General features: G+C 51.9%; 2 protein-coding genes and 1 pseudogene across 2 annotated transcripts; 2 read left to right on the forward strand and 1 right to left on the reverse strand.

The window, feature by feature from the left end:
• Positions 1–16,619: 16,619 nt before the first annotated feature.
• GDF15 (growth differentiation factor 15) lies at positions 16,620–25,317 on the forward strand. The gene is made up of 5 exons (XM_042978617.1): positions 16,620–16,956; positions 18,236–19,023; positions 19,156–19,227; positions 19,499–19,598; positions 24,768–25,317. The coding sequence occupies exons 1-2, from the start codon at positions 16,671–16,673 to the stop codon at positions 18,877–18,879; spliced, it is 930 nt and encodes a 309-aa protein (XP_042834551.1). The 5' UTR covers positions 16,620–16,670; the 3' UTR covers positions 18,880–19,023; positions 19,156–19,227; positions 19,499–19,598; positions 24,768–25,317.
• LOC122236628 lies at positions 19,654–20,103 on the forward strand (annotated as a pseudogene).
• LRRC25 (leucine rich repeat containing 25) lies at positions 22,636–26,902 on the reverse strand. Its single transcript, XM_007088356.2, has 3 exons — positions 26,700–26,902; positions 25,327–26,120; positions 22,636–23,080 (listed from the first exon to the last, which is right to left on the reverse strand). The coding sequence occupies exons 2-3, from the start codon at positions 26,109–26,111 to the stop codon at positions 22,942–22,944; spliced, it is 924 nt and encodes a 307-aa protein (XP_007088418.1). The 5' UTR covers positions 26,112–26,120; positions 26,700–26,902; the 3' UTR covers positions 22,636–22,941.
• Positions 26,903–27,333: the final 431 nt, after the last annotated feature.

Genomic DNA, 27,333 nt, shown 5'->3' on the forward strand with positions numbered 1-27,333 from the left:
ATATGGCTTTGAATTACCGTCTAGTGTCCTTTTATTTCAACTTTAGCATTTTTTAAAATGCTTGTTTATTTTTGAGAGAGACAGAGAGAGCGTGTGCGTGTGCGAGTGGGCGAGGGCAGAGGGGGGGTGACAGAGGATCCGAAGCAGGCTCTGTGCTGACAGCAGAGAGCCCGACGCAGGGCTCTAACTCACGAACCACAGGATCATACCCTGAGCCGAAGACAGATGCTTAATCACCCAGGTGCCCTGTTGGCTACAGAATTCTTGGTCAGGCTGTCAATCTTACTGAGGATGTACTGAGCATGTACATGATGAGTAGCTTTTTCTTGGTTCTTTCAGATTATGCTCTTTCTCTTTGGCTTGCAACAGTTTCATTACAATGTGTCAATGTGGGCTTCTTAGATGTGTAGATTTGTATCTGCCATCAAATTTGGGAAGTTTTTGGCCATCATTTCTTCAGGCATTCTTTCTGCCCTTTACTCTCTCTCTACACACACACTCTCCCCCTTCTGGGCCTCCTATAATGCTTATGTTGATTCTCTTGATGGTGTCCCACAGATCCTTTAAACCGTTCACTCTTTGTTCTCTTTTCTTTCTGCTCTGCAGACATAATAAATTCAATTATCCTATCTTCAGGTCTGTTGATTCTTTCTTCTGCTTGTTCAAATCTTCTGTTAAGACCTCTAGTGAATTTTGCATTTCGGTTATTGTCCTTTTCAGAGCTTCTGTTGGGTTTCTTTTCATAATGTCTATCTCTTTATTGATGATCTTAGTTTGTTCATATGCTATTTCCCTGACTTCCTTTACTTCTCTTTCCATGTTTCCCTTAGGTCTTTGAGCATGTTTAAGATAGTTGTTTTATAGTTATTGTCTAGTAAGTCAGATGTCTGGGCTTCCTTAGAGGTGACTTCATTCCTGTCAATTTATGCTGTCCCTTTGAGGGCCATCTTGCTGGCTCAGATAGTGGAGCATGTGACTCTTGGCCTTGGGGTTGTGAGTTCGATCCCCACAGTGGGTGTAGAGATTACTTAAAAATAAAATTTAAAGGGGCACCTGGGCAGCTCAATCGCTTAAGCGTCTGAGTCTTGGTTTTGGCTCAAGTCATGATCTCATGGTTCGTGAGTTTGGTTTGAGTCCCGCGTCAGTCTCTGTGCTGACAGCTCAGAGCCTGGAGCCTGCTTTGGTTTCTGTGTCTCCGTCTTTCTCTTCCCCTCCCCTGCTCATGCTCTGTCTCTTTCTCTGTCTCTCAAAAAATAAAATAAAATGTTAAAAAAATTTTAAACATGAAATAAGATAAAATTTTGAAAATTAATTTATTTTTCTCCTTTGAGTAGGCCATAGTTTTATGTTTCCTTTTATGCCTTGTGATCTTTTTGTTGAAAACTAGGCATTTGAACATTATAATGTGGTAACTGTAGAAACCAGATTCTCCTCTTCCTGAGGGCTTGCTGTTTTTGTTTTTGTCTTTAAATTGTTGAAGGTTGTCTTATTTCATTTGTTTAGGCACTTTTCCAAACTATATTAAGCAAGGACTGTATTCTTTGTTGTGTGTAGTCCTGAGTTCTCTGTTCTTTTAGCTCAAGCTCAGTTAATATCTTTCTTCTTTTTCTTTTAACTTGTTTTATTTTTTATTTTTTTAAATTTACATCCAAATTAGTTAGCATATAGTGCAACAATGATTTCAGGAGTAGATTCCTTAGTGCCCCTTACCCATTTAGCCCATCCCCCCTCCCACAACACCTCCAGTAACCCTCAGTTTGTTCTCCATATTCATGAGTCTCTTCTGTTTTGTCCCCCTCCCTGTTTTTATATTATTTTTGTTTCCCTTCCCTTATGTTCATCTGTTTTGTCTCTTAAAGTCCTCGTATGAGTGAAGTCATATGATTTTTGTCTTTCTCTGACTAATTTCACTCAGCATAATACCCTCCAGTTCCATCCACGTAGTTGCAAATGGCAAGATTTCATTCTTTTTGATTGCCGAGTAATACTCCATTGTATATATATACCACATCTTCTTTATTCATTCATCCATCGATGGACAGTTGGGCTCCTTCCATACTTTGGCTATTGTTGCTAGTGCTGCTATAAACATGGGGGTGCATGTGTCCCTTCGAAATGGCATACCTGTATCCCTTGGATAAATGCCTGGTAGTGCAATTGCTGGGTCATAGGGTAGTTCTATTTTTAGTTTTTTGAGGAACCTCCATACTGTTTTCCAGAGTGGCTGCACCAGCTTACATTCCCAAGGCTCAGTTAATATCTTGACAGAGATTTCTTCTAATGCCGGGAGATAAAAACAACAACAAAAACAAACCCAAAACCAACCAAACAACCAACCAAACAACAAAAGAATCCACCTCTCCTAGTATTTTCAGATTGGTTCTGTGCTAGGGCATTGCTTCAACATTAAGCTGGGTTTGTACTGAGTCTGGGAATCAGCCTGAGATGAAAGCTTAGGGTCTCCTCAGGTCTTTTCTGAGCATAAGACTAGCCCTGGACCATACACATAGTTTTCCAAATTCCCTCCATATAAAAGGAGGCTCTGAATGTCCTAATTCCCCAAAGAATCTCCGCCAACTTTTCCTCTTGGGGTTTAGATGATTGATAAATACGTTTTGACCACAGTCTTTTACCCTAGGTGCTTGCAGTTTGTTAGTTCATCTTGCAGTGTTTTTGAGCAATGCCTGCCACTTTTCTGGCCTGAGCTCTGAGTTAGGCAATTCAGAGATGAGCACTTTGTGTGAGTCCTTCAAGAAGCCCTGAGTAGGTTAGAACAGACCTACAAAGTAATTTGTGAACGAGATCTGCTCTGCCTCCTCCAGAATTAGAGACCAGGGTCCAGCACTGGTAACACAGGTTGTCTCTGTTAAACCATCACTGCTGAGCTGAGGAGGGGATGGGGCAAGGGCAAGTAAAAATACCATCAAGCTTTCCTACCATTTTCGAATTGCCCTTTAATTCTTTTCTTCAACATTTGCTTAGTTGCTGCAAACCTTTGATGGTTTTCCAGAGTTCCGACAAAATCAACTCTGATAGTTTCTGTTTGTTTGATGTTCTTGTGGGGTTGGGAGAGGTTGGAGCTGTCCATTCCATTTTGCTGGTAGTTTTTTTTTTTAAGATTTTATTTTATTGGGGCACCTGGGTGGCTCAGTCAGTTGAGTGTTGGACTTGGCCTCAGGTCATGATCTCACGTTCGTGGGTTTGAGCCCCTCATCGGGCTCTGTGCTGACAGCTCAGAGCCTGGAACCTGCTTTGAATTCTGTGTCTCCCTCTCTCTCTGTCCCTCCCCTGCTCGCGCCCTATCTCTCTCTGTCTCTCAAAAAGAAAAAAAACTAAAAAAAAAGAAAAAAGATTTTATTTTATTTATTGTTTTATTTTAGAGAGAGAGCGAGAGCATGAGTGAGAGAAAGGGACAGAGAGAGAGAGAGAGAGAGAGAGAGAAAGAATCCCAAGCAATCTCCACGTCCAGTGTGAGCCTGACATGGGACTTGATTCCATGACCCAGGGATCATGACCTGAGTCAAAATCAAGAACCCAACACTCAGTTGACTGAGCCACCCAGGTGCCCCTAAAGATTGTATGTATGTGTGTATGTATTTATTTGTTTATTTTTAATGTTTTTTTTTTTTTTTGAGATAGAGAGAGAGCAAGTGGGGGAGGGGCAGAGAGAGGGAGACAGAGAATCCCAAACAGGCTCTGAGCCACCAATGTGGAGCCCAATGGCGGGGCTCCAACTCACAAACCATGAGGTCATGACTGGAGCCAAAATTCTAGAGTTGGATCCTCAGCAGACTGAGCCACCCAGGCATCCCCTAAAGATTTTTTTTTTTTTTAAGTAATCTCTATACCCAATGTGGGGCTTGAACCTACAACCTCAAGATCAAGAGTCACTCATTCCATTGACTGAGCCAGACAGGTGCCCTATGCTGAAAAAGTTTTAAATATGCCTACCCCTTCAAAATATATGTAATATTATAATAATAGGCATTGGGATGACCAAATCCCAGTTTTAGATAGAGACATCCCTGGGATTGGAAAGGACAGCATAATAGATGGACAATGGGGGCTATAAAAGGTGTTCAACTCTTTTGGGAATGTTTCTTTCTTTAGCTGGGTAGTGGGTAGGTCGGTGTTTGTTACTTTATTATTGATACTTTATTATGATTCCACTCATATGAAATGTTCAGAACAGGCAAAATTATAGGGACAGAAAGTAGATTGGTGGTTGTCAGGGGCAGGCGCAAGGGGGTGAGGAGTGACTGCTAATGGGGACGGGGTTTCCTTTTGGGGTGATGAAAAAGTTCCGGAACTAGATAGCATGATGGTTACACAACACTGTGAATGAATGAAACCCACTGAATCGCACATTTTTAAATGGTTGTTTATGTAACGTGTCTTTTACACAATAAAAAAAAATTTTTTTAATAATAAAACTGACTTTGCTCAAGAAATGGCCCTTGCCATCGATCGGGTACTTTTTGGGGGTGAATCTACATGCTTACAGATTTGTAATCGGATCTTGATCCCGAAAAGCTGCAAATAAACCTCTCCGGGTGAGGAAAACTGCCCTTGACAAGAAAGAACAAGAATCCAGGATGTGAAGAGCTCACTTGCCCAGGTTACAGAGATGAGGAGAAGCCAAACCAGGATTTCAAACAGGCTCATCCGCTGAGAACAACCTCCAGGGCCCGGCTGTCACCTCCAGGTTGTCTGTGTGAGAGTCTCTAACCTCAGGGCTTTTGAATAGGCTGTGTCCCCTGCTAGCGGTTTTTTTCTCTACTCCCATCACACCTAGAGTCTTCTTTTTCCACTTGAAAGGAGGCCCTGGCACATGACAGATGCTGAAGCAGTATTTGTGGGATGAATGAGCGAATGAATGAGTAGATGGGTTTCTTTAAAGCACCTCTCGGGGTGCCTGGTGGCTCAGTTGGTTAAGCGTCCGGCTTTGGCTCAGGTCATAATCTCACAGTTCATGGGTTCGAGTCCTGCGTCCAGCTCTGTGCTGACAGCTCGGAGCCTGGAACCTGCTTTGGATTCTAGGTCTCCCTCTCTCTCTGCCCCTCCCCCACTCATGCTCGGTCTCTCTCTCTCAAAAATAAATAAACAGTAAAGCACCTCTCATGTGAGCACTGTCAAATGGCAAAAGCAATACAATTTAGCAATGAGTTTGATGTCCCTTCTTCAAGGGAAAACAATCCACGAATCCATGGGAGACTACATGTCTCATGGGCAGAGTAGCATATCCCCTGAGGAATGTAGGATTTTACAGAGCTTTAGAAGTGACTCAGAAGCAGGACATGGCTGACAAGGAGGTCAGGGATTTCCTTACAAGGTTAGCAGGTCTTATTTTCTAGGGTAAGGTAAGCTAGCTAATGCTGAACGGGAAGATTGTGATTGGTGTATGTTAGGTTTCCTATAAGGACAGGCTGATTTAGGTTTATTTATTTATTTTTTAATGTTTATTTATTTTGAGAGAGAGAGCGAGAGAGCGAGCATGAGTGGGGGAGGAGCAGAGAGAGAAGAGAGAGAGAATCCCAGGCAGGCTCCGTGCTGTCAGCACAGAGCCCGAGGTAGGGCTTGGACTCACCAAACTGTGAGATCATGACCTGAGCCGAGATCAAGAGTCGGACGCTTAACCGACTGAGCCCCCCCCGACGGGGGGCAGGGCCCACACTGGGGTGGCTTCTATTTTGTGGGTCCAGGTATGCAAAATACCCTTATCAGAAGCAAGGAGAAAGACCTGTGGATCCTCATAGCTGTGGCCTGTCCAGGGCTGAGGACATTAGAGGACGAGCCTGGCACAGAGAGGCCAAGACACCTGCCTAAGACCACACAGCCAGGAAGTGGCAAAATCTGGATTTGAACTTGAGTCTCCCTTCCCTGAGCATGGGTTTGTCCTACAATGGCCCGAGTACCGCAAGCCCATTACATACCCCCAGAATGTGTGTGCATCTTTCCCATCTGAAGGTGCCAGAAGATGCCAACCCCTCGCCACCCCCATTCACTGCTGTGGGTGGCCCTCAGGGACTTTCCCAGACCACGCCTGATCTGATAGCTATCCCTCAGTCCCTGTGAATGTGCCTTGATTTGGAAAAAGGGTCTTTGCAGATGTGATTAAGTTAAAGATCTGGAATGAGCCCATTCTGGATTTATAGTGGGACTTAACTCTACAGGTGTCCTTAGAGGGGGAGGAGGAGAGAAGAGAAGGCCATGTAAAGACAGAAGCAGAGATTGGAGCGATGCGGCCACAAGCCAAGTATTGGGGAGGAGGAATTCTCTCTGCCCTGCAAGGTCCCCGTAGCTGGACTAAGAATCAAATTGACATGAGACATTAACAGGAGAAAATGAAATGTAATAGCATGCATATGTCTGGGGAATCCACACAGATATGGGAATTCCAAAGACAGTGAGGCAACGCGATGCTTGCATGAGCTCAGGAGAGGGGTAGGGGTCTGAGGAGAAAAGGGAAGAGAGACCCGTTAGCAGGAGGGTAAGAGGAGGTGTTTATAAAACAAACACCACCCTGTTATGTAGATACATTTCTTAGGTAAAGAGGAATTTTGGGGACCAGCTCTCTTCCTAGCACAAGCAGGTAGCTGAGTGGGAGGTACAGAGCTTTTCCCGAATCTGCTGGGTTCTGATTGCTTTTAACTCAAAATAGGGTTCATGCTAAAGCGGCTCATCTTGGGGCTGCCTGCCCTTGGCCCCTCCATGAGGAACATCTGGGGCCACAAACACTGGGAGAGGCCAGGATTTCAAACTTCTGGTCTGCAGAACTGCGAGAGAATAATTTTCTGTTGTTTTAAGCCTCTCCGTTTGTGGCCCTTGATTACAGCAGCCTAGGAAACCAGCATAGTAATAGTGGGGTCTGGTCCTTGAAAAGGTGCTGGTCTGCGGGGGGCACAGGGCCAGAACCAGATACCCTAGTCTTCGGGGGGCAGGATGGCACCCTGAGAGGGAGGCCCCTCAGCCTCAGGGAAACTGGGGAGAGAATAGGGAGTGCTTAATGGGAGGCAGGACATCAAAGCTGGGGTTGAACAGATACAAAGGAGTTTGTCAGAAGGAGACACTGTTTCCGAGCAAACTTGCCCGGGCGTATTTCAACCCAACTCTGGCTGAAGTGGAGAGATTGCTGCCCAACCACCTCTACTAACAGAGGTCATTAAATCTAAAACATTGGGATTATAGCTCAGATTAAGGCCCATCTACTCCGTGCTACCCTTTAAGGGGGTAGCGCTGAGAATGCAGTGTTTGGAAGAGACTAGCAATGCTTCAGAATCTGCTGGGCATCTCAAGGGCTGAGCCAGCATTTAAACCCAGGCTGGCTGTAGGACCCTCTAGATGACACAGGCACCCACTGGCCTCACTGGCCTGGAAGGAAGCTCACGTAATAGGATAGCAATTCTCCTTGTCCTGCAAACTCATAGGAAATTTTAAAATAACTTTTTTTTTTTTTTTGGCCTCTTCCGGACCTCCTGCCGTGACTGTGTTTGTTTCATGTCATGAGAAACAAATAATAAAAGTGGGTGTGTGTTTTCTTGCGTGTTGCGTGTGTTTGATGAGGGTGGCCATGGCCAAAAGTAGGTGGTGGCGAGGGAAAATTCTGGGAGGTTTGGGGCCAAGCCAGGTGGCGGGAACGGCCTGACCCCTGGCCTTCACGCTGTTTACTTCTACCTTGGATTGGCCCCTGGGGACCCATGGAAGCTGCCAGAGAGGAATGCAGGGCCCTGGCCCACTGAGCTCATCGATGGCTGCCTGCCTACCTCCCGCCCCACCGCCCCTCCCAGCTTGGCCGCGGGGCTGGCCATGAGGTCATCAGCTAACGATTTTCTGAAAGGGGAGCCACAATGGCCTGGATGCCTTCATTCCAGAGTTTGGTGAACTGGAAACACCATGGAGCTAATGTTCCCCTTCGCTGCCCCTGGGCATCCCCCAGGCTCTCGGTGGTGCTGTGTCCCCTTGGGAAGTTCCAGGAATAAATTAATTCGTGGTTCTGCTTGTAAAGTGATAAGATGCCCACTCACGAGCCAGCAGCTCCACTCCCTTCTGGAGTGGACTACTAAGCAGCCAGGAAAAGGGGTGAACCAGATAAAGAACAAGCCTTTATCTTCTGACAGATGAAGAACAAGTGATGTTGGGTGAAAGATGCCAGACAGAAGAGAGAATGCTGGTTCTGTTATATCAGGTTGGAAAACAGGCCAACTCAGCCATCGTAACAGAAGTGGGCATCGCGGTCATCCAGGGTGTTCCTGGGGCTGGGAATGTTCTGGAACCTCATCTGGGAAGTGGCCCCGCAGGCCTACTGTATGGGAAGTGTCATTGAGCTGAACACTAAGATGACTTCTTTTCTGTTTCATGTTAGTCGTATCTCAATAAAAGTTTAAAAAGAAAACGGCCGAGGCTGTGGAAAATATTCCGGGCACTCCTCAAAAAGTTAACACACAGAATAACGATGTGGCCCAGCAGTTCCACTTCTGGGCATAGCCCCACGAGAACTGAAAACAGGTCCTCAAGGTGGGTGCCTGGGTGGCTCAGTCGGTTAAGCATCCAACTCTTGGTTTCAGCTCAGGTCATGATCTCACGGTTTGTGGGTTCGAGCCCCGCGTTGGGTTCTGCACTGTCAGTGAGGAGCCTGTTTGGGATCCTCTCTCTCTCCTTCTCTTTCCGCCCCTCCCCTGCTTGTGTGCTCTCTCCCAAAATAAATAAATAAACTTAAGAAAAGAAAGAAAGAAAGAAAGAAAGAAAGAAAGAAAGAAAGAAAACAGGTCCTTGAATCCTTGTATATCCTTGTAGGGCTGTTCACAGCAGCCCTATTCAAAGCTGCCGAAAGGTGAAAACAACCCCAATGACCATGAATGGGTGAGTAGATGAACAAAATGTGGTCCACCCATACAATAGAATATCACTCAGCTATAAGAGGGAATGAAGGACACACACTGCGCCGTGGAGAAACCTGGAAAACAGCGTGCTGAGGAAAGAAGCCAAACACCAAAGACCATCTGTTGTATGATTTCACCTATATATGTGACATTGTCACTTATAATAAGAAATATGTGTTTGGTCTTTGACCCTTGGAATTCCTGTGATGAGGGCTATAAACGTGTCTTTTTTTTTTTTTTTTTTTTTAAACGCTCCATGCCCGATGTAGGGCTTGAACTCATGACTCTGAGATTCAGAGTCACATGCTCTACTGACTGAGCCAGCCAGGTGCCTCAAGAGCTATACGCGTGCTTTTTAGAAGGCACCTGACCGCGTGATTAGAGAGTTCAACTTTCAGTCCCATCCACACTGACCTCAGGGGAGGGGAGAGGGGCTGGAAGTTGTTGAGTCAGCCCCCAACTGCCGATGATTTGATCAACCGTGCCTATGTCATGAAGTCTCCATAACAACCCAAAGGGCAGGGTTCCCTGGAGGGCTTCTGGGTTGATCAACATAGAGATTTAGGGAGAGGGCACCCCTTCCCACCTAATGCATCTCTCCATTTGGCTGTTGATTCGTATTCTTTTATATCCTCCGTAGTAAATCAGTAATCTAGTGAGTAAATGGGTTTCCTGAGTTCTGTGAGCTGCTCTAGCCAAGGAGCTGAACCCAACGAGGGGGTCTTGGGAGCCTGTGATTTATAGCCAGTCTAGAAGGACCACGATTAACAACCTTGCTAGGGGCATCTGAAGTGGAGGACTGAGCCCTTAATCTGTGGGATCTCCCACAGGTAGGTAGTGTCAGAATTAAGTTGACTGGTAGGACATCCACCTGCGTTGGAGAATTGTCCGCTTGTGGAACCCTACCCGCCCCGCCCCATCACATGGGACACTGGGTGCAGTATATACTTAATATGAACCGTCCAGAACAGGCAGATCCATGGAGACAGAAAGCTGATTGGTGGTTGCCAGGGGCTGGGGGTGGGGCACGGGGAGCGACCGACTGCTCGTGGGGACGAGGTCTCTTTTTGTGGTGATGGAAATGTTCTGGAACCGACCGAGGTGATGGTGGCACAAATGCTACGTCATTCAATTGTTCGCTTGGAAATGTTGAGCTGTTAATTTTCCGTGGAGCCTCATACGGCCTCCCAGGAGAGCTAGGTGGTGAGTGGAGATGTCTTCAAAGAAATCTTCCCAGGCCTCCAACTTCTGTGCCCCTGGGGACCCAGGCATTCTAACAAGACACAGGGAAGTCTTACCTGGCCGGTGGGGACATGTGCAAAATCCCATGGTAGGATGACTCCCTATTACTCTATCTACCTTACTTGCCCCCGGGGCCCTGGATTTCTTTTTCTTTTTTTTTTTTAATGTTTATTTATTTTTGACAGAGAGAGAGAGAGAGACAGAGCATGAGCGGGGGAGGGGCAGAGAGAGAGGGAGACACAGAATCCAAAGCAGGCTCCAGGCTCTGAGCTGTCAGCACAGAGCCCGACGCAGGGCTTGAACTCACGGAACACGAGATCATGACCTGAGCTGAAGTCAGCCGACGCTCAGCCGACTGAGCCCCCTTTTTTTTTTAAGTTTACTTATTTATTTTGAAGGGGAGGGGAGGGGAGGGGAGGGACAGAGAGAGAGAGAGGAAGAGAGAGAATCCCAAGCAGGCTCCCTGCCATCAGCACCAAGCCTGATGCGGGGCTTGAACTCACGAACTGTGAGACCATGACCTGAGCTGAAATCACGAGTCAGACACTTAACCAACTGAGCCACCCAGGCGCCCCGACCCTGGTTTCCTTATTCTTAGAAAGCAAATGGGTCTGAATGGAAAGAGGCTGGGTCCAACCTCCTGCCCAGCTGCAATCAGGCTGGAAGTGACGGTGGAAGGAGCAAGTTTAAGCACCTCCTGCTGGCTGGGGACATCACTCAGGACACTTTGGGACCCTCCCAAAGCCGGGCAGTAATCCCAAGGCACAGGAGCTGAGACAGACTCAGGGGAAACCCAGTCCCCCCAGTGGGTGCATGCTGGGCATTGGGGGAAGCCTGGCCCTGCTCCTCCAGCAAGGAGATGATCCCCAGCAAGCCCTTGTACCTTTGCTGCACACACTGTCACACTTCACACATCCCCACGGTCGGCCTCACACAGCTGCCCATCTTCTCTGTGGCCAAGGAACAGGCACAGGGGCCAGTGCCTGGGGCCAGGGGTCCTAAGCAGTGGAGAAAGGTCTGAGGGGAAGGCCTGGGTCCTCCTGGGTCACCCCTTGCCCTCTGCCATCTGGTGGCTGGACCTGATACCAGCCCTAAACCCCAGCACTCCAATTCCCTGCCCCCTCCACTCTGGGCCCAGCCAAGGGCCTGGGCCCCAGAGTAGCTTCATCTCTGTCTAAGTCTTCAAAGGGCCTCCAGTCTGGGGCAGACAGAGCCAAGCACAGATACTCCCAGTGCTGTGAGGTCAAGTCTGCGCTGAAGGAAAGGATGGGGGTTGGGAGCATGCGGCTGAGCCTGGAAAGGTAATGGTAGGCAAGGCTTCCTGGAGGAGGAGCTTTTTGGGTAGGGTTTTGAAGAACGGGCAGGAGTTCCCCCTAAGGATCAGGGACCGCAAAAACACTCAGTCAATCACACAACCTCCTATGGGTCTGGCCCTGTCGCTTATGCCCCATGTGAACCTCTCTCCAGTGAAAGTCTCAGTTCTTGTTTTCCGGATGAAGAAACAGAAGTGGGATGAAGGGGAATGACTTGCCTAAGGTTGTACCTCCTGGCTCCTTCTGGCCCTTTCTCCTCTGCTTCCTTTGGTTTTCAACATCTGGAGCCTTTGACCGGGCCCTCTGAGATGCGATCCAGTCTGGATGTCCCCAGACTCCAGAAGTTGCAGAAACCTCTCAAAGACACCCTGACCGTGCTGCCGTTGAACAAGAACTTGAAAGACTCAAACGCCAACCAGATCCTAGAGTGTGAGTGAAATCTCAGAGACCCTTTGGGGCAGTCCCCACATCTAACCAGTGGTTCCGTGTCCTAGAGACCCACTGCTGAACCTCAGTTACTCCCCATCTGTGAACTGGGCAGGAATAGCCCATCTCCCCTCACGACCGAAGAAGGAGTCAGCAGCCTCATCTGCACAGCCACCCAGGGCGGGGCTCGGTCAGCATGGGATTATTATAACCCCGCCCTGATCACAGATGGAGAAACTGAGGCCCAGAGGGGCCAGCAACTCTCCTGAGAGTGCACAGGGCCTGCAGAACCCAGAGGCAGGTGCCAGGAGGGCATCGTTCTTACCATTGGTGGGGGTCAGGGGGGAGATATGTGCAGGGGTGAGGGGAAGGCAGCCAGAACCTGCTTAGGTTGGTTCCAGATTTGAGGCAATCGAGGGCCAAACACTGCTAAAGTTGCCAGCAGAAGGTGCCCTCAAGAACTGGGCTACCTATGATCCTCTGGAAGGAGTTTGGTGGGGGCTCCCTGTATATTTTCCAAGTAAACTTGCGTCCTCTCTGAACCTCTGAGTCCTCTCTGAACCTTGGGTCCTCTCTGAACCTAGGTTGAGGGCCCTAGAATCTCAGGCCCCCTCCACAGTTGTCCCCAAGACCTGGACCAGCTTGGGGGGCTGTGTGTCTGAGGATCCTAAGGGTCCAAGGAATCCGGAAGTTAGGCACCCTGTGTGGCCTGGTACCCTTCATTGCTCAGACATGGAAACCAAGATGCAGAGAGTTGAAAACGCAGTAGCTCGTTGTTATAGCCCCAGGGACTTAGCAGGCCTTCAATAAAATGTTTTTGACTTCCAGAGGAGGCAGAACCACTGTTTGGCTCTTAGTCCCTCTAAATATCAGATATACATGAATTTCTGCAAGTACTTACTAAGCACGTACTGTGTCCCAGACATGGTGGTGAGTGGGCAGACAGAAACTCCTACTAAGATTCTAGTAGGGGAGATGAAATGATACATAATGAAATAAAATGGGGCAGTGCCTATATTAGGCAGGCTGGAGGGATATGTAGCCTGCCATGCTGAGATTCAGGGGACTAGTGTGCCAGGAAGAGGAAGCAGCTTGTGCAAAGGCCCTGAGGTGGGGTCCGCCTTGGCGTGTGGGAAGAAATGGGCACCCTGCGCCTAGCACATAGGAGTCCCACGAGTTACCAGTTTCTCTTTCTCTCTCCACAGGAAACCTCCAGCCTACCATCTCTTCTGCCCATGAGAAATCCTGCTCCCACTGCCAAGGCCACTATGAGTCTTATGGTCCCCGAGGCACCACGTGGGCCTGGGAGTCAGCTCCTTGTCACCCTAGAGGTAGCATCCAGGCCCCTGGAACACCAGATCCACAAAAAGACTGGACACACACCATTTGGGATATGTCTCATAGCTTAACCACAATGCTGTCACTTTGCCTCTAAGCCCACAGGTCAGAATGGCAGCACTTAGGGTGAGGCAGGCACTAGCTAATGTCCACATCTTGAAACTTAATTCCTGACAGATCCTGAGTGCACATTCCAACAGACCTTGTCCCCTGACTCCCTCCCTGCCTATGAGTCCTCCTTACATCCCTGGGAAGGGATGATGGGGGGTGCCATTACCACCTTTTACGGACAGGGAAACTGAAGCTCATTTATCACAAGCTGGGGGTTGAGAACTCACAGATCATGAGGGAAAACAGTCCAGCCTTTAGCTGCTCTTCCTTCCCCAAAATTCATTTCTCTTCCTTCCTCTCCTCATCAAACCTACCTTCAGCTACCCAGAGACCCACAGAAGTGCCTGCCTCCCCAGTACACATGGGGCACAGAGAAAGGGGACACGATGAGAAAGAGGGAAGCAACCCCAGGCTCGGAGAGGGGGCTGGCTCCCCACTGCTTGGGTTGGGGTCATCCAAGGGTTCAAAAGGGGTGGGGTCTGGGGCAAGTGGCTTTTGTGGTGACACACTCTGTCCTGAGGAAATCCCAGAGGAAGTCAGTTTGGAATTGGGCTCCCTGCTCCCAAGGCATGCAGTTTCCCCGGACAATACAGGAGGCATCATCTGGCTTTGGGGGAGCAGAGTTGGCTTTCTGCTTGCCTTGGGGGTACCTGGCATGTTTCTGGGGCTCCCTTCACATCTCAGGTTTCTATCCCGCTTGAAATCTCTCTTTAGGACAAACCGTTCCTGCTGAAAGTGACTGTGTCTTCTGTCCCCAAAGGAGGGTTTGGGCCCTACATCCTCTGGCCGTCTTCTCCCTGACGCCCAGAGTTCCTGTGAATGCCTTGTCTGAAGCCCCTGTGCCTGGGACCCCAGGGTCTGCTGGACTTTGCCCAAACTTGACACCCCGGAAGGCAAATAAAACAGCTTAAATAGGTGATTTCTCACGTCTTCATGAGAGGTTAGCCTTCACCAGGGTTGTCCTCTGCCTGGGGGCATCAGTGGGCAGAGGGGGCCCTGATTCACAAGGATCTCTGTCCTTGGCGTGTGACCTGGTACCCAGTTTGTGTTGGCTCTTATGAGTTTGCTGAGTTAAGAATGGTAAGATTTCTGTACTTAATGTTCTCCTTCCTCACGACCCACACTGCTTTTGTTCTATGCACAGAGAGTTTGAGTACTTGCCTATGGTCACACAGCAAAGTGGGTGGCACTAGGATTTGAATCACGATCGTGTTGACCCACAGCGTGTGCAAAAATTCCCACTCCCTGTGTGTTCTCCCCACAGCCCTGACTCAGAATGCCATTACCACTTTTTACAGATGGGGAAACCGAGGCCCTGCCAGTTGATGCCTTGTCCCACATGTCATGGCCAGGGAGAAGTGGGCCAGAATGTCAACCCAGGCCAGCTTCTCTGGAGCTGACAAATGTCCAGTCTGTTGGGACCTGGATCAGGAAAAACTCTTTATGAGGCTTTTAAATTTGGGGGGGGGCGGGGAAGAGAGAGAGAGGAAGGAAGGAAGGAAGGAAGGAAGGAAGGAAGGAAGGAAGGAAGGAAGGAAGGAAGAAACAGTCCTAGACAGAGGGAACTTCAGAATCCTATCACAGGCTTAGAAATGCCAGGAAAACAGTCAGCCAAAGGCTGGTCTCCAGTGTGGAGTTGCCCCCTACAATCTCACTTGCCCCTCCTGGTTTGGTTCCCTTAAGAGAAAAGTGTATGAACAGTGCCTGCAGCGTGAACTCCGGTGAAAGTTGGCATCTCGCCATTATTGATCTTGCAGGGATGCCTACTAGGAAAGCGCCCCCTCTGCCCCACCCACCCCAGGTGAGGTCAGGCCTAGGCACTGGTGACCCTTGCTGACCTGCCTCTACCACGTTAGGATTACTCAGCACTCTGGCTCACCTTTGGCGCCTGGCCTCTGCGGAGGGCACAGCAGTGCGGCCGCACCGTGGCCCCAGCTCCTTGTCTAGTCAGTCCAGGACCCTTTTTGAGCTCTTACTGTGTGGGCCAAGCTGGTGGGGCAAGAGGCCCATCTTCCCAACAGCCCCTGTCAAGATGGTACTGACAGCGGCAGGAGCTGGTCTGTTTACTAAGCACCTGAATGCCCCGGGGCATCACAGAGGGATGCTTGAGACCCATAGCTGGGCGGTAATCCCACTGCAGAGAGGCTGAGACTGAGACTCGGGGGTGGGGGGGAGGTGCTGAGCCCTGGTCACACAGCCAAGGGTGCATGTTGGGGGTGGCGGGGAGGTCCGACCGTGTTCCTGCAGTGTGGGGTTTTGCTGTGTGACCCGCGGCAAGTCCTTGTCACCTCTTGCCTGCACACGCTGTCACACTTTACACATCCCCACGATCTGCCTCAACTGCTGCCCATCTTCCCTGTGGCCAAGAAACAGGCACAGGGGCCAGTGCCTGGGGCCAGAGGAGAAGGGTCTGAGGGGAAGGCCTGGGTCTTCCTAGGGCACCCCTTGACCTTCTACCATCTGGTGGCTGGGCCTGATAACAGCCCTCCAATTCCCTGCCCCCTCCACTCTGGACTGGGCCCCAGAGTAGCTTCATCTCTGTCTAAGTCTTCAAAGGGCCTCCAGTCTGGGGCAGACAGAGCCAAGCACAGATACTCCCAGTGCTGTGAGGTCAAGTCTGCGCTGAAGGAAAGGATGGGGGTTGGGAGCATGAGGCTGAGCCTGGAAAGGTAATGGTAGGCAAGGCTTCCTGGAGGAGGAGCTTTTTGGGTAGGGTTTTGAAGAACGAGCAGGAGCTCCCCCTAAGGATCAGGGACCGCAAAAACACTCAGTCAATCACACAACCTCCTATGGGTCTGGCCCTGTCGTTTATGCCCCATGTGAACCTCTCTCCAGTGAAAGTCTCAGTTCTTGTTTTCCGGATGAAGAAACAGAAGTGGGATGAAGGGGAATGACTTGCCTAAGGTTGTACCTCCTGGCTCTTTCTCCTCTGCTTCCTTTGGTTTTCAACATCTGGAGCCTTTGACCCTAACCAGGAAGGGAGAGAGAAAACCCCATGAGGGAGAAGGCCTCCTCTTAAGCGCTCGCTATGGAATTGAGCACATAGAAATAAGTCTTTTTCTGACAAAAGCATTCTTTTCACCAGTCCACCAAGCCGGAAGGAAGTCCCCATTTCATAGAGGACATTGAGGCTCAAAGAGGCTTCTGGGGGGAGGGCGTCCCCCACTTCCCCAGGAGAACTCCCCAGAAGGGCCTCCCCCTTAAAAGCAGCCCAAGACTCAGCCATGTGTGGTCCCTGGAGTGTTTACTCTGCACCCAGAGCGGAAGGGACCAGGCAGGCGGGGGCGGACAAAGTCCGGGGATTATAAAGGCCAGTCCAGCCGCGTCCGGTGTCTCAGTTCAGAACTCAGCTAGCACAGGCATGCCTGGGCCTGGACCCACACCACCAATGCTGCTGCTGCTGCTGCTGCTGCTGGTGATGTTCTGCTGGCTGCCTTCGGGAGGTGCCCTGTCTTTGGCCCAGGAGCACCTCCCGGCCTTCCCGGGACCCTCAGAAGCTCGCTCCGGTACGGATGTCTCCAGATTCGAGGAGTTTCGGAAACTCTACGCACACCTGCAGACCAGGTTGCGGCTGAACCAAAGCTGGGAAGATTCAAACCCTGACCGAGTCACCTCTGAAGCTCAAGTCCGGATACTCACTCCAAAGCGTGAGTGAAATCTAGGAGACCGGCGCCCCCTGTGCAGCTACCATCATCTAACCAGTGGTTCTGAGACACAGGGACCCAGACCTGCCACTGAGCCTCAGTTTCCTTACCTGTGAACCGGACAAGAACATCCCCCCTAGGGGCTTCGGGGGGTGGGGGTGGGGGGGTGGAGGTGGTGGCCGGGTTTATGCCAAGACTAGGCGGGGTGTGGCCAAAGTGAGATGTTAAAGATTGCAGATGGGGAAACTGAGGCCCAGCGAGTCTCTTGAAAACTCACGGAGCCTGGAATTTCCAGAAACAAAATCGGGCGCGGGCTGGGGGGGTGGGGTCCCTGTCCTCGGGTTTAGGGGTGGGGGAGGGCACGCAATCTAGGAGAAGGGATGCAGGGGCGGGGACGAGAGGAGCGCAGCCCAGGGATAGGCCGAATCTGCCCGTACTGGTTCCCAGTCTGATGCAATCCCTTGACAAGCCACTGCTAAAGTCTCACGTAGCAGGTGCCTTGGAGAGGGAGGGGGTATTTTCTCCCCCTCCACGGAGGCTCTAGCGGGTAGAGAGGGCGGAAGGAGATCCGGGCTGCGCTAACTGGGAGGGGTTAGGGAAAGAGCGTCAAACCAGAAGGGAGCGCTATTTTCTCACCCTAACCCTACGTGTGCTGTGAGACTCCAGGTACACCTCTTGCTCTCTCTGAGCCTGGTGACTGAGTCCAGGGCCCTCAAACCCTAGTCTGCTCCCTATCCCCAACACCTGTACCAGCCTGGGGACCTGAGGATCCTGGGGAGCCAGGCACCCTTCATTTCTCAGACATGGAAACCAAGATCCAGAGAGTTGAAAACACAGCAGCTGGCTGTTGTAGCCCCAGCCCCAGGCACTTAGTAGCCCTTCAATAAAATGTTTTTGACTTCCAGAGGAGGCAGAGCCACTGTTTGGCTCTTAGTGCCTCTCAAAATCAGATACACATGAATTCCTGCCAGCACTTACCAAGCACCCACTGTGTACCAGGCATGGTGGTGACCGGGGAGACTGAAACTCCTACGAAGATTCTAGTAGGGGAGATGAAATGATACACAATGAAAGAAAATAGGGCAGTGCCTATGTTAGGCAGGCTGGAGGAACATGTAGCCTGCCATGCTGAGATTCAGGGGACTAGTGTGCCGGGAAGGGGAGGCAGCTAGTGCAAAGGCCCTGAGGTAGGATCCAGGTTGGTGTGGGGGTTGGAAATGGGCACTTGCGCCTGGTGCACATAGGCCCGTCACTGACTGACTGGCTCTCTTCTCTCCCTCAGTGCGACTTGGGCTGGGCGGCCACCTGCACCTGCGCATCGCCCGGGCTGACCTGACGAAGGGGCTCCCCGCATCCTTCCGCCTGCATCGCGCGCTGCTCAGGCTGTCCCCGACGGAGCTGAGCTCGTGGGACGTGACGCGGCCGCTGCGGCGTCAGCTCAGCCTTGGAGGTTCCGGGGCGCCCACCCTCCACCTGCGACTGTTGCCTCAGAGGGACCGCTTGCCGGCGCCGTTGCCTTCTGCACGTCCCCGGCTTGAGCTGCACTGGCGGCCACGCGCGGCCAGAGGGCGCCGCAACGCGCATGCGCGCTCCAAGGACGCCTGCCCCCTGGGGGCGGGGCGCTGCTGCCGCCTGCAAAGCTTGCGCGCGTCGCTCGAGGACTTGGGATGGGCCAACTGGGTGGTGGCGCCTCGCGAGCTGGACGTGCGCATGTGTATCGGCGCGTGCCCAAGCCAGTTCCGGTCGGCCAACACGCACGCGCAGATGCAGGCGCGCCTGCACGGCCTGAACCCCGACGCGACGCCGGCGCCGTGCTGCGTGCCCGCCCGCTACGAGCCGGTGGTGCTCATGCACCAAGACAGCGACGGTCGGGTGTCGCTTACGCCCTTCGACGACCTCGTGGCCAAGGACTGCCACTGCCTATGAGCGGTCCTAGTCTTTCGGTTACGGCTCGTGTGCAGTGGAAGTGACCTCAGAGGTCCTTGCCTGTCGAATGGGCTTGTGGGTCCTGAGATACCCGATTTCCCACCACTGCTATCTACCCCGTCCGGCGGAGACCGCTGTATTTATGTTTGTATTTATTATTAACTTATTGGGGTGATCTGCCTGGGGACTGGAGGGGCTGGTCTGACGGTGTGCATTTATTTAAAACCGTGGTAATAAAAACGAAGTTGTCTGACCTGAGCCCCGATGGTTGTCCAGGATGGAGCTGGTGACCCTGGGAAGAACCTTCCGCTCCCTGAGCTCAGTTCTCACAGGGGACCTGGTATTAGGGTGAGTGGAACTGCTCAGGGAACGGGTGGTGGGGCGCTCTGGGATGCCAAGCAATTGGATGGTGCTCATGACGCCAGTGCCCCTCAAAGACACCCTTCTCTCTGTCTCTGTGCTTCTCTGTCTCTCGTTCCTCTGTTTCTGAGACCCTTCTGGGTGTCCCTCTCCCTCCATATCTCATCTCTCAGTATTCCTGCTTCTGTGGTGATACGGTCCTCTCTCTATCACTGTCCTGCTGGCTCTCCTTGCATTGGAGTCCCCTTTCCAAACACAGGCAGCCATCCGTCTGCAATGAGGCAGATTGTGTGTGATGTCGCCCCTGACCTCGAAGAGCCCCATCACTTCTATTTGTGGCACATCACTCTATGTTAACGGTACTTTTATTCTTTTAGATAAAAAGAGCTGGGCTGGGGGCCGGGGGTGGGGTGGGAAATGGGGGTGGGGTGGGGAGGACCGCACCCTGCATGGCAGAGGCGGCCGGGAGTCCCAGGCCTCTGCCTGCACTTGGTTTCCACCAGCCCACAAACAATGGCATGGCAGCCATCCCCTGCAGCGTCTTGCTCGTGGCCACCCTCGACTATCACTGGCACCGCCTGGGTTCCACTTCCAGTAACACCTCCTGCGGAAGGGCAGAGTATCCTGGGGAAGCCATCCCTCTCCACCCCAGTTCCCCAAGACTAACCCGGGTCACTGATGGGCAAGCTGCTTTTTGGGGAAGTCCACTCTCCCATTCGCGGCCACAGTGTTGGAATCCCTAGAACCCTCAGAATCTCTCCAGGCCTCCAGTGGCAGGATCATCTGTGACCTGGCTCCGGAAGCTATATGAGGAAGCAGCTTGGTGGCCAGCCTGACAAGGCTAACGCCTGGCCCCGGTCCTGAGTGGGCACCACCAGGCACCAGCCTTCAGGAGGCGGTAGGCTCATCAGAGCCCATCCCTCCCCTCCCCGTAGACTAGGCAGGCTGAAGCAAACAGACCAGTTGGTTTCTTTTCTATCAAAACAGCAAAACACTAAAAAGGAAGTTGAGAGAATCCCACTCTTTACTATCCAAGCCACAGGCATGCCTTTCTGACGCTCTGTTATTGTGTGCCTTGCACCAAGTGGAAAATCTACTCCGAGCAGCCAGTTAAAAACAAAAAATCGGGAAATAAATACATTGTGAGGACCATTTTCATGCACACTGCATCTCCAATGCTATGAGTCTTCCTACTTAGGATCTTGGAATCCCCAAGATGTGCCAAATCCAGGCCCCTCCCACACCCAACTGCCTGTCCATCCTGAGAATCTCTGATAGGAAATGTTACGGGGGCGCTGGGGAAGAGAGTGCCTACTTCCAGCAGTGAGTGAGGTGTGTCCCCTGTGAATGCTGCCACCCAGAGGCAGACCTGAGTGACTGTAGGTGCCCCTGAATGTATTCAGTGAATGCCCACTTTGTGTCAGGCCTTGACTGGGCACTGAGGACACAGAAATACCAAGACAGGCAAAAAAGCATCCCAGTTGAGCTCAGTCGAGTGAGGAAGATAGGTGAGTGCAAAGAAAAATAATGACAAAGTAGTGGACGGTGGTAAGAATTGTGCTGAGAAGTCAATCCAGGCCATCTATTAATGAATGGAGTCAGAGGTGATTTAGATGGTCGGCGGAGGGGGGGCCTCCCTGAGGAAATGTTGTATGAACTGAGACCTGGAAGAACAGGACCCGGGAGAGTTGGAGGATAAGCATTTGTGGCATAAGAGCAGGTGCAAAGGCTCTGGGGTAGAAACAAGCTCAGTGTTCAACAGCAAAACTGTTGAAGATGGGGCCAGAGAGGTGAGGGCGGGGGGCAGAAGCCACCAAATCTCATGGGTGATGGTGAGGGTGTGGGTCTAGTTGAAGAGCCATGAATTAGACATAGGAGCTGGGGAGGACTGGGATCTGATTTATGCCAGAGGCAAGAAAGATGACTGGGGACAGGAGTGGCCACTTGAACAGTGTCTAGGGTGGGCATGCAGGGAATTAAGGTAGTAAAGACCCTCATAGTTTCCCTCTCCCGCCCCAGATCATTCCCAAGTGTTGGGGAACCCAAGGGAGCCTCAAAATTAATACCAAGGTCACCCAAAGCTAGCAGATGCCGTATTGAGCCTCTCCCCAAATAACAGCTGTTGCCTTTGCTGAACATTGTGTTGCCCATGGGCCTTTTTATCCCTCTAGGCTGCTGCTTGTCAGGCTGGTCCCCCTACCCAGTACGCGTGTCCTCTCCACTTCTCAGACACTTAATGCATTCTTCAAAACCCACTCCGGATTCCCTTCTTATATGCAGCCTTTTCTCAGCTCCTTCGTTCATCTCCCTCTGGAGCCCTTGACCCCATCCCTCTTTCCAGGCCAGGCTTGACCTCTCAGGACTGAGGGTGCCTGTGTCCAGCTGTCTCCCCTAGATTGGCGGGTTGGCAGGAGCCAGGCTGGAAGCAGCTGACAGGACACCCAGCTGAGGCGTGAGAATTTGAACGAACTCTTAAAAGACACTGAGGGGCGCCTGGGTGGCTCAGTCGGTTAAGTGGCCGACTTCGGCTCGCGTCATGATCTCACTGTCCGTGAGTTCGAGCCCCGCGTCGGGCTCTGTGCTGACCGCTCAGAGCCCGGAGCCCGTTTCCGATTCTGTGTCTCCCTCTCTCTCTGACCCTCCCCCGTTCATGCTCTGTCTCTCTCTGTCTCAAAAATAAATAAACGTTAAAAAAAAAAAAAATTTAAAAGACACTGAGACTCAGTTCCTGAAAAGAAACCAAGGAAGCCTTCTTAGAGGAAGTGGCATTGAACCTGACCTTGAAGGGTGAGTTAAGATATCTCAGCATATTAAAGCTAAAACAGCTGCAGAGACACTAACTCCAATTGCCTTGTACGGATGGGGGAACTGAGGTCCTGTTAATGGCAGAGTCAGGACTTGGACCCGTGCCCCCTGACACCCAGAGACCAGAGTTCTGCATCTGTACTAAGATATTTAACAGTGGGGCAAAGTGAAAGGGGATGGCATCCTGGGCGAAAGGAATGGCATGGGCAAATGACAATGTCAGGAGCAAGGTGGAGTTGGTGGTGAGGAGGCCTATACCAGAAGGACAGAGGGACGGGAGAGGACAGTGAGCTGGACAGGGCAGGATCACGCAGGCCTCAACCCCCAGGCTGAGGTCCTGGGGGCCCTGGGGAATCCATGGAGGGTATGTGAGCAGGGGAGGAACACAGTACCATTCATAAGTTATAATGATCCCTCTGGGGCTGGTATGGGCTGCCCTGGGGGCTAAGCCTGGGTATCAGGTACCCGGGAAGGCAGCCTAAGAGGGACAGAGGGGAGAGACCAAGGGTGGGGAACAATTCAGGAGTCTCAGAGATCTGGTTTGGGTAGCTTAAGGAAATCCCCACCTCAAGGAACCCACTCGCCCTGAGCTAGCAGCCTTGTCAGCCCTGCAATATTTATTGGGCACGTCTAGCACTCTCCCAGGAGGGTGACAATGGCATTCACAAATTGACCCTCCTGTCCCCATACCAGGGCCTCTTCTCCTCCCCTTCCAGCAGCTGCGGGAGGTGAGAAGCAGAGCGGGGGCTGGAGAGGGAGCTACAGAGCCTCCCTGGGGCTTTAGGGACGGTCCTTCTCTGTCCCCATTCCTCAGGTGGGAAAACGGAGGCCAGGGAAGAGCCAGAATGCTCCCAGTCAGCTGGAAGGCAGCAGGTGTGAGTTCAGGGCATCAAAGACTCAGTGCCCAGGGATCACATACTCCTCTTCGTCCAGTGGGGCTCGGCCCAGCGACCGCAGATTGCAGTAGACAGGCTGGGAGGCACGGTGGAGGCCCTCATAATTCATGTAGAAGTCGCTATCCTCTGACGGGTGGGCCCTGTGGAGACAAACAGATGTGAGGGGAGGGAGGACTCAGGGTATAGACACGTCAGCTTTGAGAGGCAAAGAAAGTTCTGGGCAGCTGAGTTCCCCCCCGCCCCCCCCCCCCGCCCAGTATTTACATGTGAAGAAACTGAGGCACAGGGCAGTGTTCTCCCAGCCTCTCAAGTTTCTCTGAGGAAAGGAGGTGGGGGGGCCAGAGATTCAGGGAAGATTCCGTAGATTTAGCATTGTAATGCTGTGGCACAAGGACCTCGAGCCCGTGGTCAAATCATCTTCCCCCTTAAAGTTGAGATCATTGCTCATTTTTTACATTAAATCTAGACTTCAGTTTCCTCTTGAAAAGTCAGATTCCAGCTGCACCAGCCACATGGACACAAGTGGCTAAAGCCAAACCAGTGCCCCTTCACATGGGAAATGTTTTCACTAGGTTTCCTGAAGCAACTGACTTTGTGGCCTCAGTACAGAAATAAATCTCGGAGTCCCAGATCCATAGAGGAGGAGGCAGTTTCTTGGCAATGTCTAGCTACGGTAGGCAAGACCCGCAGAGAAGAACTTTCCTGCCTCTGGAACATGCTTCTGGAACCCTTCCCCAGGTTGGGGGGGGGCACCTCTTTTTTTTTTTAACGTTTATTTATTTTTGAGAGAGGGAGAGAGAGTGTGTGTGCATGCATACAGGCGGGGGAGGTGCAGAGAGAGAGAGGGAGACATAGAATCCGAAGCAGGCTCCAGGCTCCCAGCTGTCAGCACAGAGCTCGATGCGGGACTCGAACTCATAAACCATGAGATGATGACCTGAGGCGAAGTCTGAAGCTCAACCAACTGAGGCGCCCAGATGCCCCTGGGGGATACTTCCTTGTTACGTCTTGTAACAAAGGCTATTTTGGGCAAGTTGTGTCTATCAGTCATTCATGCTTTACAATGAATCACTCCAGGGGCGCTGGGGTGGCTCAGTCAGTTAAGCATCCAACTCTCAGTTTCGGCTCAGATCATGATCTCATGGTTCGTGGGTTCAAGCCCTGCATTGGACTCTGGGCTGTCAGGGTTGATCCTGCTTGGCATTCTCTCTCTCCTCTCTCTCTCTCTGCCTCTACCCTGCTTGCTCTCTCTCTTTCAAAACAAATAAATAAGCTTAAAAAAAAAAAAAAAAGAATGAATCCCTCAAAATACATAAATGCTTATGTGGGATAGACAGGACTCAGAGCCAGGATTTGTTTCCTGCCCCTGCTTTGGACTCACTGTGTGACCTTGGGCAAGTCATCCCCCTGTCTCCCCGAGCCTCCGCCTGTACAACTAAAACGTAGGGTGGGAATGACACATCCAATATCATTTGGATTGCATCACAATGTTTTTGGCGGAGACTGGCCCTGAGATTTTGCTGACAGTGGGGCAGAGGCGAGCATCAGAAAACATGAGCTGCCTTATGGAGTCCAGTGCCTTTCAGCTCCCCACCACAGACCACTTCTGCTTTTGAGCCAAATTTGCATCTGCTTTGCATGTTCTCTCATTTCTCACCAGCAGCTTCCCAGCAGCCTCCCCACTTTGTGGATTCCCTTGCCCAAACCCATCCATGATCCTGTTCCACTCCTGCTGGGGTTCTCCCAGCCCCCTCCAGCCTCCGCTCTGATGTCTTGCTTTTCGCAAAACCGATTCACGGAAGATTCTCTATTCTCTTCCACCTCCAGGTCTTTGCCCCTGCTGGTGCTGCTGCCCGAAATTTCCTCATTCCCTCAGCCAACCTGGAAAAGTTGAACCCATCTAAGTCCAGCCAAATCTGAAGGTGACAGGGCTTTGGGGGGGGGGTGGGGAGAGGGACACAGCTTTCTTAGCATCTCATGTGCCAAAGGCAGATGGGGAAAGGGGAGCTGTCCCCATCTTACAGAGACTGAAACAGAGGTTCAGAGACAGCCCTTGGGTCACACAGGAACTGAGCCCAGGCCACTGACTGCTACTGCAAAGCCCCTACTCTGCCTCAGCACGCGCTTCCTCTCTCCCCATCCTTGATAGCCAGAAACTGGGTTTGCAGGTCACGAAGGGGGAAACGTGCCTCAGATACAGGAACTCAATTCTTGTCCCAACTCCATGAGGTGGGGGCTGTTATTATCCCCATTTTACAGATGAGAAAACTGAGGCCCTGAGGTGAAACTACTTGCCCAAGATCACACAGCCTACAAGAGGCAGTGCGGGGATTTGAATCCCGGCCGTCTGCCTCCAGAGTGTGGCAGGCAGATGTGAGTCACTCACCCCTGTTCGGCCCACTGGTGCCTGGTAGCTGGCTGGCCCACGAACACATTCTCATAGTCGGGTGTGGAGGGTCTGGGCAGGACAGCCTCTGGGGGCTTAGGGCTGAGGCCTCGGCTACTGTACCTCGGCTGCTTGCCCAAGCCAGACCTGGAACCATCCTGAGCAGCCCATGTTTTGTCCAGGTCGTGGCTGCTGACCATGCAGCGTCCCCGAAGTCTCCAGGCCAGCACCAGGCCAGCAATGGTGAGCCCAAGGAGCAGGCTACAACCAGCCACCAGTGCCCCGATGGTCATCAAGGACAGGCCAGGGGGGCAGCCAACCTCCAGGAAGGTAGAGATATTGTGCCAGGCACCAGTAGCTGTGTCCAGGCACAGCAGAGGCAGCTGGCCAGAGCAGTTGTCCCGTCTGACCTGGTGCCAGGATTCTAGGACACAGCTGCAGTCAGCCTTCAGGTCAAGTTTACAGCGCATGGCCAGTGCCCTGTCCACTCGGTCCAGTGGGTTGTTTGTCACATCTAGGACCTCCAGCTTTCCCAGGAGGGCAAAGAAGGGCAGTGGTAGCTCTTGAAGACCATTCCCAGACAGGTCAAGAAGGATCACGTTCCTGGCCTGCAGAGACTGGTTCCGGGGCAGGCTCAGGCCTTGGCCGCTGAAATTCAGGCATGTGGCTGTGAACTCTGTGGTCCAGTCCACGTCCCACGAGGACACGTTGCATGACAATCCTTGGCTGCCGGGATCCTGCAGCAGCAGCGGCAACAACAGCATCCACACCAGGGCGCCCCCCATCCAAGCAACCTAGGCAGAGACACCAGAATCCAAGCCCCGACCTTAGCCTGTGGACACTTCACCCTCACTGCCTGTGTATTAATATTAATGTCAATGTTAATATTAATGTCAATGTTAATATTAATATTATTCTTATTTCAGAGTGACTCAGGCTCCTTCGGAAATGATTACACGCAGCCTCTAGTGTGCCTCCCCTCTGGTCGGCTCTAGCCTCTGTCTGGCCCCAGTCGCCCCCTCTGGGAACCGGGGACGTAATTCCAGGGCCCGAAGGTCTTGGAAGGCGAGGAGGAGACCCGACCCAATCAGCCCCTCCCCTTCTCTCCGTGGAGCCCCTTCGGGTTAAGTTTTTCGTCCCCTCCCCTCCCCACCCCGAATATTTCGGGCGCCCTCATTGGCCAAGACGGGACCATATGCAAAATAAGCGGTTGCCCCGGAAACGGCCCGCCCCTGGCCCAACTAATTGTTTCTTCCGGAACTGCGAAGTGTTGGGAGTCTTGGGCTGATCTGGGGTGGGGCTGCTGAAAGGAACCCCCTACAATTTGGTTTGAGGCCCCTTCTCGGACCCCAGTTCTAGCGCCTCCGTCCTACCTTTGTGGTCCCACCGCCACGCTTTTGCCTCGGCGGTGCTGGAAGGCTCTGGCGCGGGACGGCGGCGTGGTGGCTGACCTGCACGAGAGGGCCCAAGCGGTCAGCACCCTCTGCGGATTCGCTCTGGTCCCGGGCGCTCCTCAGGATCCGCACCCAGAGACTCAGGGGAAGAGGAACTGGTGTCCGGGTGCAAGGCTGAGGGGAAGAATGAAGACACAGAGACACGCCCCCCCCCCCCCCCCCCGCAAGACCTCAGGCCCAGGATTCTCACGGGAGGGGGAGGGGCGACCTGCTTCTCTCTTGCTGGAACCCAGTGACTACATGTCCCCCATTAACACCCCGCATGACTGCTATCTCATCATCGCGCTTCCTGGTCTCAACTCGGTTGCCGCCCAAGCCACGCATTCACATATTCATTCAACAATCACCCATGCTGGACTTCCAAAAGGCCTCGGCTATGGCCAGGTTCTGGTGGAGCAACCCAGTCTTTGGAGAGAACGGAGCTAGCCACAGACACACCCAGTCCAGTGGAGTCGGGTCAGGGTCAGAGGGAGGGACAGAGTCCGGTAAGGGTTCCTAGAGGAGGGAGCATTAGAATTGGGGCTTCAACACGTGAGTAGAGTTTTGCCAAGAA

The sequence above is a fragment of the Panthera tigris genome, chromosome A2, assembly GCF_018350195.1.
Source record: "Panthera tigris isolate Pti1 chromosome A2, P.tigris_Pti1_mat1.1, whole genome shotgun sequence".
NCBI lineage: Eukaryota > Metazoa > Chordata > Mammalia > Carnivora > Felidae > Panthera > Panthera tigris.

Bases quoted from the DNA above. Each gene is read 5' to 3' on its own strand.
- GDF15 (XM_042978617.1), top strand. From the start codon at position 16,671: ATGCCTGGGCCTGGACCCACACCACCAATGCTGCTGCTGCTGCTGCTG. The intron at 16,957-18,235 runs GTGAGTGAAATC...TCTCTCCCTCAG, and splicing joins CCGGATACTCACTCCAAAGC to TGCGACTTGGGCTGGGCGGC.
- LRRC25 (XM_007088356.2), bottom strand. From the start codon at position 26,111: ATGGGGGGCGCCCTGGTGTGGATGCTGTTGTTGCCGCTGCTGCTGCAG. The intron at 23,081-25,326 runs GTGAGTGACTCA...TTGTCTCCACAG, and splicing joins CACCAGTGGGCCGAACAGGG to GGCCCACCCGTCAGAGGATA.